Source organism: Schistocerca piceifrons, chromosome 4, assembly GCF_021461385.2.
Source record: "Schistocerca piceifrons isolate TAMUIC-IGC-003096 chromosome 4, iqSchPice1.1, whole genome shotgun sequence".
NCBI classification, from domain to species: Eukaryota; Metazoa; Arthropoda; class Insecta; order Orthoptera; family Acrididae; genus Schistocerca; species Schistocerca piceifrons.
The window spans coordinates 619,598,687-619,611,585 of record NC_060141.1 but is presented as its reverse complement, the minus strand read 5'-3'; the positions used below and the strand labels follow the sequence as shown (position 1 = coordinate 619,611,585).

The window sequence follows — 12,899 nt, the reverse complement described above, 5'->3', positions numbered from 1 at the left end:
AAGGCCCCGGGAGTAGACAACATTCCATTGGAACTACTGACAGCGTTGGGAGAGGCAATCCTCACAAAACTCTACCATCTGGTGAGCAAGATGTATGAGACAGGCGAAATTCCCTCGGACTTCAAGAAGAATATAATAATTCCAATCCCAAAGAAAGCGGGTGTTGACAGATGTGAAAATTACCGAACTATCAGTTTAATAAGTCACAGCTGCAAAATACTAACGCGAATTCTTTACAGACGAATGGAAAAACTGGTAGAAGCCGACCTCGGGGAAGATCAATCTGGAATCCGTAGAAACGTTGGAACACGTGAGGCAATACTGACCCTACGACTTATCTTAGAAGAAAGATTAAGGAAAGGCAAACCTACATTTCTAGCATTTGTAGACTTAAAGAAAGCTTTTGACAATGTTGACTGGAATACTCTCTTTCAAATTCTGAAGGTGGCAGGGGTAAAATACAGGGAGCGAAAGTCTATTTACAATTTGTACAGAAACCAGGTGGCAGTTATAAGAGTCGAGGGACATGAAAGGGAAGCAGTGGTTGGGAAGGGAGTGAGACAGAGTTGTAGCCTCTCCCCGATGCTATTCAATCTGTATATTGACCAAGCAGTAAAGGAAATAAAAGAAAAATTCGGAGTAGGTATTAAAATCCATGGAGAAGAAATAAAAACTTTGAGGTTCGCCGATGACATTGTAATTCTGTCAGAGACAGCAAAGGACTTGGAAGAGCAGTTGAACGGAATGGACAGTGTCTTGAAAGGAGGGTATAAGATGAACCACAACAAAAACAAAACGAGGATAATGGAATGTAGTCGAATTAAGTCGGGTGATGCTGAGGGAATTAGATTAGGAAATGAGACACTTAAGGTAGGAAAGGAGTTTTGCTATTTGGGGAGCAAAATAACTGATGATGGTCGATATATAAAATGTAGACTGGCAATGGCAAGGAAAGCGTTTCTGAAGAAGAGAAATTTGTTAACATCGCTTTTGAAAGTATTTGTATGGAGTGTAGCCATGTATGGAAGTGAAACATGGACGATAAATAGTTTAGACAAGAAGAGAACAGAAACTTTCGAAATGTGGTGCTATAGAAGAATGCTGAAGATTAGATGGGTAGATCACATAACTAATAAGGAGGTATTGAATAGAATTGGGGAGAAGAGGAGTTTGTGGCACAACTTGACTAGAGGAAGGGATCGGTTGGTAGGACATGTTCTGAGGTATCAAGGAATCACCAATTTAGTTTTGGAGGGCAGCATGGAGGGTAAAAATCGTAGAGACCAAGAGGTGACTACACTAAGCAGATTCAGAAGGATGTAGGTTGCAGTAGGTACTGGGAGATGAAGAGACTTACACAGGATAGAGTGGCATGGAGAGCTGCATCAAACCAGTCTCAGGACTGAAGACCATAACAACAGCCGGCCGGAGTGGCCGTGCGGTTCTGGGCGCTGCAGTCTGGAGCCGTGCGACCGCTACGGGCGCGGGTTCGAATCCTGCCTCGGGCATGGATGTGTGTGATGTCCTTAGGTTAGTTAGGTTTAATTAGTTCTAAGTTCTAGGCGACTGATGACCTCAGAAGTTAAGTCGCATAGTGCTCAGAGCCATTTGAACCATTTGTACCACAACAACGACAACAACGAGTAGGCTGTGACGGCAATGGTTAGCAAAGTACAAAGGGCAAGTAGAAAGTAGTATTAGTTTAACAGACTAGATAAAAAAGCAGTAGTGTCATATCTCAAAGAGGAACTTGAAAATTTTAGCACAGGACAGGAGCATGGAAAGGAATTACAATCGATTCGGAAAGATTAGTTGACCATGTACTGGACAGAAATGTACCCATTAGAACAGTTCACGATGGGAGGGACCCTCCATGCTATATAGTCACAATAAAGAAACTTCTAAAGAAACAGAGACTAGTGTATAACAGGCGTAAAACAAAGCATATACCTATACATATAGAGATGCTGAATAAAACGCGGTGGGATGTTAAGAGAGCAATGCGTGAATCCTTCAGTGACTATTGTAGCAAAATATTATGAAATGATCTATCACAGAACACCAAGAAATCAGATCGTGTGTAAGGGGTATTAGTGGCACCACAGTTATCCCCCAATCACTCGTGGATGAGTCAGGAACTGAAATTGTAGGTCGCAAACCAAAAACAAATGCTTAACTCTTTTCTCAAAAGTTCCTTTACAAAGGAACACGCAGGAAAGTTGTCCCAGTTTAATCCTCGTACCAATGAAAAGGTAAGTGAAATAAGCGCTACTGTCATTGGCGTCGAAAAAGAGCTGAAATCATTAAAACTGAACCCAGCTTCAAAGCCTGATGGAATCCCTACAGTATAATGAATTTTCGGCTGAGTTGGCCTCTCCTTTTACTACAGTCTATCGCAGACAACTCGGACAAAGGTGAAAAAAAGCTAGTCCCCCTAGTCAGAAGAATGCACAGATCACAGCCATTTCCAAATAGTGTTGTAGAAACGTTCCACAAATCTGGCGTCTGATATCCTTGACACAGATTTTTGCAGAAACTTAAAATATGCCCTGAGCTCAAACATAATGGGGTATCTTGAACAGAATGACCTCGTCGTAACTGCTACTCAAACGAAAAAAGTTCTTCAAAATTTAGGTCGCCGAAAATTTGTATATGTTAAATATTGCTGAGTTCTAATGAGGCAGCGTAAAACCTAATCGACACTGGAATATAAGTTTCATGACTATTTTTCTGCTGAAGATTGAGTGAGCTAAGTTGCATTGGGGTGGAAGATGAAGAGGATGGATGTAAGGACGATGGGATGTGTTGGAAAAGGCATAGCAGCATACCAGGATCAGAGGGGAAATAGTGGGGTCATTGGAATTTACTTTGCGAATAGTTTAAGATCTGCGGAGGTGTTCAATGTGGGTCAAGATGGGTGGAAATTTGATGAGATGATAGAAGATCCACGTGCGGGAAGGAAAACGCATGACTTTCAAGGATTTGAAGGGACCGATAGAACTTAGGAGCAACGAATATTCATGCAAAATTTGGATAGGAGAGGATGGGTCGGATACAGATTTTGTAGATGAGGAGGATAATGGAGGGGTGCAATCCCCATATTTGGCCTGTGAGTGGTTTTAGTCTGTTGTGGGTTTTATGCTGGATGGTTAGTAGGTGAGGTTTCCATGTCAGTTGCCGGTCGATGGTTATTCCAAGACATTTTAGTGTATATGTAACTGCCTGCGGTTCTTCTTGTAAGTATAGCTTTGACTTTGGAGCGGTTGATCTTGAGGTGTCATTGGTTCCACCAGGAGGTAAACAGATTGAGATTGATTTGGATGGATGTATGGAATTTCTGAAGTGTAGGGTAGAGAACTAGGAAAGCGGTGTCATTGGCATACTGAAACAGGTGGCAGGTTCAGGTGGAGTTCGGATTCGACATCTAAACTCAAACTGATACTATAAAACGTCTACAATTAGTGTTGTGGAGCTACAACTTCGTCACTAAGGTTTTGCAAAGAATCTGCAAAGAGTTTTTATGCTAATCTGCATGTAAAAGTGTAGTACTCATAATATAAAAACGTAGGGTTAAAGTAGCATAACGATAATAAAAAGTAATATTAATTTGACATTTGCCAGGCACGCGCTGGCGCCCTCTTTTTCTCTTGGGTTCGGCATACAGAGATATTGCTTACTACGCCTAGGTGTAAAGTAAACAGCTTCCGTTAGCAGGCGAACTACTGTACTTGTCTGATAACGACGGCCACAGCATTTCGATGATATGTCCACTCGTCCCTTGCATTTCATCTTGCGACTTGCTCCGTTTTGTGTACTGAGCTCGAAAAACCATCCCAGACTCTGAAAGATTATGTAATCAGATATTTTGTTGCGTTTGGATATTGTCAGTAATTGTAAGACTTATCTTGTAGAAGGAAACTGATTTTTCTTGTAGAAGGAAACTGATTTATCTTGTAGAAGGAAACTTCAAAATGGATGCTTCACATCGGCAATGCGTCGTTTCACAAATTTTTACTGTCCAGTTGAGACTGTGTTCTACAAATAATATTCGGATCATCTAATGTTCTCCGTGCCTCCGTGGCAGATACGCTGACGGAAAAAAATCGCAACACCAAGCTGGAGTTCCCAGAATGAGATTTTCACTCTGCAGCGGAGTGTGCGCTGATATGAAACTTCCTGGCAGATTAAAACTGTGTGCCCGACCGAGACTCGAACTCAGGACCTTTGCCTTTCGCGGGCAAGCGCTCTACCATCTGAGCTACCGAAGCAGGACTCACGCCCGGTACTCACAGCTTTACTTCTGCCAGTATCTCGTCTCCTACCTTCCAAACTTTACAGAAGCTCTCCTGCGAACCTTGCAGAACTAGCACTCCTGAAAGAAAGGATATTGTGGAGACATGGCTTAGCCACAGCCTGGGGGAGGTTTCCAGAATGAGATTTTCACTCTGCAGCGGAGTGTGCGCTGATATGAAACTTCCTGGCAGATTAAAACTGTGTGCCCGACCGAAACTCGAACTCGGGACCTTTCCCGAGTTCGAGTCTCGGTCGGGCACACAGTTTTAATCTGCCAGGAAGTTTCAAGCTGGAGTTGTTTGACATAAACGAAAGTTGGCTGGCGCGTTCCTACATCTGAAAGATGACGTCTGTTCAAATTTCGCCCAGTCGTGTAAGAGTGGCGCTAGAAGCACCAATATGAGGATGCAAATCACGTTTGCTTTAAATACAGGCTTAACGGTCGTGAGTATTAGTTACCTTTGAAATTGGACGTGACGTTACTCGTGAATGTCTTTAAGGCGACAAAGACGCCATTATCAACACCTCACTGAATTTGAGCGAGGTCGTGTAATACGGCTACGAGAAGCTAGATGTTTCTTCTGCGGTACTGCTGGAAGACTTAGCGGGAATGGAGGCACTGTACATGATTGTTGGCAGCCGTGATCAAAATAATCTGTGTCGCAAGAAGACCGGGCTCCGGGTGGGCACGTGGCGCTTCCAAGAGGGAAAACCATCGTGTTCGGCACATGGCTCTGACGCATTGTTCTACAGCTGCAGTTGGAATTTGAGCAGCAGTTGGCACCATAGTGACACAACGAACTATTACAAACCGGTTACTTCAAGGACAGCCCCGAGTCAAAAGCTCTGTAGCGTGCTTTCCACTGGCCCCAAACCACCGCGATTTGCGACCAATGGTGTTAAGTGAGAGCTCATTGGAGGACAGGGTGGAGGTCTGTTTGTTTTCTGATGAAAGCCGGTTCTGTCTCGGTGCCAGTGATGGCTCTGTGTTGGTTAGAAGAAGGTCAGTTGAAAGCCTGATACCAACCTGTCTACACCTGGAGTTATGGGCTGGGATGTGATTTCGTATGATAGCAGGAGCACTCTCGTTGTTATCCCACGCATCCTGATAGCAAATTTGTACGTCAATGTGATGACTCGACCTGTTGTGCTGCCATTCATGAACAACGGTCCATAGGGTGCTCTCCAACAGGATAACGCTCGCCCAAATACCGCTGTTGTAACCCAACATGTTCTACAGAGTGTCGACATGTTGCTTTGGCCTATTCGAGCACCATATCTATCTCCAATCGAGCATATATGGGACATCATCGAACGACAATTCCAGCGTCATCCGCAAACTGCATTAACTGTCCCTATATTGACCGATGAAGTGCAACAAGCGTGGAACTCCATACCATCCGGTACCTGTACAACATAGTGCATACACGTCTGCATGTTTGTATTCAACATTCTGGCGGTTACACCGATCGGTAATGTACCAGCAATTCGCATTTGCGATGGCTTATCTCGCTCTTACATTGCGCTGTAATCTTGCAGTGTTAATCACTTAAGTATGAAACCTAGACAAATGTATGCCCCAAATTTCATTATTCTACATGAGTTATTTGTTTGGTGTTCCGATTATTTCCGTCAGTGTCTTATCAAGTTCTTATTTACTTATTTCAGTTACAGTGCAGTGACAATACGGGACGAGACAAGTAAACTCAGTATGCGTTTCTTATGTGCCTCTACATACTTCTCAGAAATATGTACAGTGAGAAACAGTTTAGTTTAATAACAATAGTAAGGGTACTTGGATTACTGTTTCGCATTTCACATGCTACAAGTTTCTAAACAAAGTTATGGATTCTACTTCGGCTTGTTTAACATGACTACTTCGGAGACTGGAAAACTCGCCTGCAGGAATCAATAGAGATTTCGCTTGCACTGTTTTGCCTTTATTTTCTGCTGATTATGCGTACAATATGTTATCGCTTGCAGAGTTATGTAACTCCTTCTTGAAACGTCCATATGACTGTCCAATCAATCGAGTATAGAATACAGCGAGTAAAACAAACAGCGTACACACAGACATTTTGTAGAAACGCAACTTATCTGACATAAACTCTGAATTTTTTTTAAGATCTAAAATTATGTACATATTTTGCAGTCGTTAGAGGATCACTGAAACAAAACCTGGTAGCCACATCATTATAGAAATGGTTCCGGTACCACACATACTGTCACTACGATGTCTTTTAAAAACTTACTGTGAGGGCATCCCCGGAATAGCATCATCTGCAGCGGCCAAAGACAGCACTATGGACCCTATAGCATACACTATCGACAAATACAGTATAGTCCTGAAAAGACAAAAAATCTTTGTGACAAAATTAAGTAACTGAAAAATCAAATGAAATAAAAATATTACCGTTCTAATTTTTAAACAGATGTAAATATGAGGTAACATTTCAAACAAACATTTATTAATGTTCGTAAGTATTGTAGTCATTCAAACAATGGATTGTAGAAGCTGGTTAGCTTCTTTTACTGACCTGAACTTGCCTAAAAAGCTGTCAGCTAAAATTCCTCCAAATATTGGAAAGAAATAACATAACATAGTATACGTGTGATAAATAATTGTTGAAACTTCATCTGTATATCCCAAAATGTTCCTGAGATATATTGAAAGAACAGCTGAAATAGACATATTAACATAATGTAAGTGCAGAAGTTCATTAAAGCCTATAGAAGCATTTTCAAAAACAAGAAAAAAGCTGTACTTACTTCGCATTCCATAGTATGTGAACCTTTCACAGAACTCATTGCTCACAATGAAGAAAACCGATCGTGGATATTTTATTTTCTGGAAAATAAGCAGGATTGTCACTTCACATATGGAACAACTCAACATACCACAGCCTACATTCAGTAAAAAGAAACTGTATGTCAAGTCTCCTTATCACCTGGTAATGTAACTAGAATTCCCAAGTAATATGGAGTAGTATGACGCAACATATAGACAACAAGCATAGCTGAGTGACAATGTCAAACAGGAACACTGCCACATACAGCCCCCTAGGACACTCTGGTAGGGGCACACAGAGGCAAGTTTACTGAATAACTTACGTGCGGGGACACCTCTCCTAAAAGAAAACGATAGCCAACCAAAGCTGTCCAAGGCAGCCTGTAAAATAGTATCAGTTGCAATAATTTACTTCAACAAGGTTTCGCAAAGAAAGATTAATGCATGTGGAAAAAAATCTGTGGTAAGGACTTATGGCACCAAACTGCTGAGGTCATCGGTCCCTAAGCTTATGCACTACTTAATCTAGCTTACACTAACTTACGCTACATCTACATCTACATCCATACCCCGAAAGCCACCTGACGCTGTGTTGCGGATGGTACTTAGAGTACCTCTATCGGTTCTCCCTTCTATTCCAGTCTCATATTGTTCGTGGAAAAAAAGATTGTCGGTATGCCTCTGTGTGGGCTCTAATCTCTCTGATTTTATCCTCATGGTCTCTTCGCGAGATATACGTGGAAGGGAGCAATATACTGCCTGACTCCTCGGTGAATGTATGTTCTCGAAACTGCAACAAAAGCCCATACCGAGCTATTGAGCGTCTCTCCTGCAGAGTCTTCCACTGGAGTTTATCTATCATCTCCGTAACGCTTTTCGCGATTACTAAATGATACTGCAACGAAGCGCGCTGCTCTCCGTTGGATCTTCCCTATCTCTTCTATCAACCCTATCTGGTACGGATCCCACACTGGTGAGCAATATTCAAGCAGTGGGCGAACAAGTGTACTGTAACCTACTTCCTTTGTTTTCGGATAGCATTTCTTTAGGATTCTTCCAATGAATCTCAGTCTGGCATCTGCTTTACCGACGATCAACTTTATATGATCATTCCATTTTAAATCACTCCTAATGCGTACTCCCAGATAATTTATGGAATTAACTGCTTCCAGTTGCTGACCTGCTATATTGTAGCTAAATGATAAAGGATCTTTCTTTCTATGTATTCGGAGCACATTACACTTGTCTACATTGAGATTCAATTGCCATTCCCTGCACCATGCGTCAATTCGCTCCAGATCCTCCTGCATTTCAGTACAATTTTCCATTGTTACAACCTCTCGATATACTACAGCATCATCAGCAAAAAGCCTCAGTGAACTTCCGATGTTATCCACAAGGTCATTTATGTATATTGTGAATAGCAACGGTCCTACGACACTCCCCTGCGGCACACCTGAAATCACTCTTACTTCGGAAGACTTCTCTCCATTGAGAATGACATGCTGCGTTCTGTTATCTAGGAACTCTTCAATCCAATCACACAATTGGTCTGATAGTCCATATGCTCTTACTTTGTTCATTAAACGACTGTGGGGCACTGTATCGAACGCCTTGCGGAAGTCAAGAAACAAGGCATCTACCTGTGAACCCGTGTCTATGGCCCTCTGAGTCTCGTGGACGAATAGCGCGAGCTGGGTTTCACACGATCGTCTTTTTCGAAATCCATGCTGATTCCTACAGAGTAGATTTCTAGTCTCCAGAATAGTCATTATACTCGAACATAATACGTGTTCCAAAATTCTACAACTGATCGACGTTAGGGATATAGGTCTGTAGTTCTGCACATCTGTTCGACGCCCTTCTTGAAAACGGGGATGACGTGTGCCCTTTTCCAATTCTTTGGAACGCTACACTCTTCTAGAAACCTACCGTACACCGTTGCAAGAAGGGGGGCAAGATCCTTCGCGTACTCTGTGTAAAATCGAACTGGTATCCCATCAGGTCCAGCGGCCTTTCCTCTTTTGAGCGATTTTAATTGTTTTTCTATCCCTCTGTCATCTATTTCGATATCTACCATTTTGTCTTCTGTGTGACAATCTAGAGAAGGAACTACAGTGCAGTCGTCCTCCGTGAAACAACTTTGGAAAAAGACATTTAGTATTTCGGCCTTTAGTCTGTCGTCCTCTGTTTCAGTACCATTTTGGTCACAGAGTGTCTGGACATTTTGTTTTGATCCACCTACCGCTTTGACATAAGACCAAAATTTCTTAGGATTTTCTGCCAAGTCAGTACATAGAACTTCACTTTCGAATTCATTGAACGACTCTCGTATAGACCGCCTCTCACTACATTTCGTTTCGCTAAGGACAACACACACACCCATGCCCGAGGGAGGACTCGAACCTCCGACATGGGAGCCGCGCGGGCCGCACGGCTACCCTGCACGGCTTAATGAATGTGCCTTGTCGCCTCTACAGTCAGCAGATGTAGTACAAGAACTAACCCTAGACTGTGTAAGAGGCAGGTGAGAGAAATGGTCGCGTACAGTCAACTAGAAGAAGAGAGCGATGGGCATTTGTCTCGCCCGAGAGTCTTGTTAAAAGTAAGCAAATTCTCAAGTATATCATGGAACATCTCTAACAGTGCTGAAATTCTCTGCCCTCAGTTGATCATGTAACAACTTCTCCCTGGGGGTAGGGTGTAGGGTTAAGCCGCGAGTCGACTAGATGCGTTTGTCGCAACCTCAGACCTCAGAAGCGTTTGTTTCACGCATGCAAAAACGAATAATCAGTCTAAGTATCAGACAGTAACGATGCGTTGCTTTAAATCACGGCAATTTTATTTATTTTCGAGAATATCTTCTCTGAGTCAATGTGGAAACAACAATTTTTTTACGAAAAGATAAAAACTTAGAACCAATCCCAGTCGGGATGGCATTTAGAAACAAACGCATTTTACTGCCTTCCACTGAATAAGTTTCATTATGAATTAGCTATGATGCCTCTTCGTTCTAAACTTCGTATTTCAACTGGTAAATGCTAAGTCGAAAGAAATATCAATAGAAGAGGTTTTGGTATATGATCAATAACGCCAAATAAAATAAAAAATACGATGAGTAATCACCTCAAAAAATAGGAGGTACATCCAGAAAGTAAGAATACAAATGCTGTGTAAGACGTAAGGATTAGTTTTCAGAGTTGGCACCCGTGACGTGAACAGGTGTTCGTAACTGTTAAATGAAGCCATCGAGCGCCTCATTCGGTTACGAAATGTCGTCGTAGCAGCATAACACGTCATAAAGTGCGGGCAGCGCTGGATTAGCTTAGCGGTTCAGACGCTGCAGTCATGGACTGTGCGGCCGGTCCCGGCGGAGGTTCGAGTCCTCCCTCCGGCATGGGTGTGTGTGTTTGTCCTTAGGATAATTTAGGTTAAGTAGTGTGTAAGCTTAGGGACTGATGACCTTAGCAGTTAAGTCCCATAAGATTTCACACACATTTGAACATAAAGTGCGCCCTCCGTTTGCTCCATCCACAGCAGTCCTCACTTCGCGTAACCAATCAGCGGCCTGTATCCATGGCTAGCCTGTGGAAACCTACGTACTGGAGGTAATGAATCGCCAGAATGTTACCAAGTGGGTTAGGTTGTTCGAAAAAGGCCGTACCGACACTCACGGAGAAAAAGAAATGAGAGACTGTCTGTCGTTTCAGAAGAGCTTGTACAGCAGGTTGAAGAAAAAGTTCGCGTTGTTGATCGTTTGACTCTTGACTTCCTTAAAGAAAGTTTTCCACACGTTTCACAAAGTTACCTGGGTAAAATTGTGTCAGAAAGACTTGGGTGCCAAAAATGTTGAATTCTGAACGCCGTGAAAATCGCGTGTCGGCTGCGTGCTAATTTCTTAACGTCTTCAAACTGTGGGTAACTCCATTGTCGACTCAGTTGTGACGAAACTTGGGTGTGTCACTATATTCCTCAGTAAAAAAGGCAATCTCTGCAGTGAAGCCATACCCATTCTCATCCTCCAAAAAATTCAACATTCAACCTTCAGAGAGGAAAGATATGGCGTACGTGCTTTGGGACCAGAAGGGGCTCTTGTTGGTCGATTTCATGCCCAAAGAGACTGCCTCAATGCTGCTGTATTTTGTGAGACCCTGAAAAAATCAAAGACAAAAGGAGGGATATGCTGACTCGCGATGTGTCACTCCTTGTTGGCTACGCTGGAGCCTAGAACGCCCGTCTCATAATGACCTGATCGTGTCGTTTGGCTGGGACGTTGTGACTCACCCTCCCTACTCCCTTAGCCTGGCACCCTCAGATTAGTATTTTTTCAGTAAATTGTAGGAGTACTTGGGTGGACAGCGCTTTTCGACCGATAAGGAGATCATGGAGACTGCGACAAAGTGGAAGATTAGATTATACAAAAGCGGAGCCGAGTCTCCAAAAGCGCGTTACCTAAATAGCGATTATATGGAGAAATAATAACACACTTTGGCACATAGCACGTAAGTTTCATTAAAATATATTCTTTTTTTTATCTTTAACAGTTGTATTCTTACTTTGTGCATGCCCGTCATATTTACCTAATTAACTACACTGTCCAGTTACATTACAGTGACCACCTGTCAAGACCCTGAAAACCACCAATCGTAGCGCGGACGTGCTGGAAGAGAGTCAATGACGTTCAGGAAGATACAGACAGCAGTATAGAGCCATGCTGGCTTCAGTACCGTGTCCAGCTGCGCTAGGTTTCACAGCTGATCCACGGCTCGAACTGCCCGATCAAAGTAGTGTCACAGATTCTCGATTCAGTTTAAATATGGGGGATTTGGTGGCGAGGGGAGTACGGTAAAGTCGTCTCGGTGCTCTCTGAACCACGCACATCCGCTGCAAGCTGTATGACATTGTCCTGGTGGTAAATGCCATAGCGCCGTGGAAAAACAACTTTGTGTAGGGGTTGACATGGTTCCTAAGGACAGATGGATTCTTGTGCTGATCCACTGTGCCTTCCAGAATAACGAGATCACCGAGGTAATGTCACAAAAACATTCCCCAGACCATAACATTCCCTCCTCCAGCCTAGCCCTTCCAACGACTGTTGCGGGGCCATTTAGGTCAAAGGCCATATGTCCGATTGAGTATAAAACGTGACTGATCTGAAAGGGCGACCTGTCGTCGCAACTCAGTGGACGTCCAGCTGCCGTACTGGCGTGCAAACTCCAATCTTCGGCGCCGATGAACAGCAGTCAGCATGGGTGCACGAACTGAGGCGTGGACGATATCGTTATAGGCATGAGTCATCTTCAGATGTCACCAGCTGACGTGGACCTGAGTTACAGAGCAGCACGTAGTTGTACTAGTAGGCGGCAGAGGTCAGCAGTTGACGGACAGTGCTAGCAGTCGTAGTCAAAACAATGTTGTAAAGTTATGTTTCATTAATATTTAATGTATTTGCATAATTATAATTGTTTTATATATGTAGTAACTAGCAGTGTGAGTGTTGTATGAGTGAAGAAGAACAGAAGTAAATGAAAATTGTTTTGTTTTATTCACGAAGTACCAGTTAAACTATACAGGGGATTTACTATAATTAAATGTGCAGTCAGTTTATGGTACTAATAAATCGTGAGTAGAACTCAAATTAGTCGGTAATTTCAGAAGGAGTAATTTTATATTTGATACTTTTCTAAATTTATTTATTTAGCAATTGCCATAGAAAGAAATGTTTTACTATGATTGGTCATTGAAGTAAAGCGCAGGATAATACTGCAACCTGATTTGCTGTTTGTGATATCAGCCAATCAGAAAAATGCAGGCTCGC

At 42.7% G+C, this 12,899-nt stretch overlaps 1 protein-coding gene across 1 annotated transcript in view; it reads right to left on the bottom strand.

The window, feature by feature from the left end:
* Positions 1-12,899, bottom strand: part of LOC124796065 (solute carrier family 15 member 1-like) — a 230,829-nt gene that overhangs the window by 72,312 nt on the left and 145,618 nt on the right. The window contains exons 2-4 of the mRNA XM_047260152.1: positions 7,063-7,141; positions 6,831-6,972; positions 6,546-6,638 (exon numbers count right to left, since the gene is read on the bottom strand). Of these exons, the coding sequence (XP_047116108.1) occupies positions 6,546-6,638; positions 6,831-6,972; positions 7,063-7,141 (314 nt within the window). The remainder of the gene's footprint in view (positions 1-6,545; positions 6,639-6,830; positions 6,973-7,062; positions 7,142-12,899) is intronic.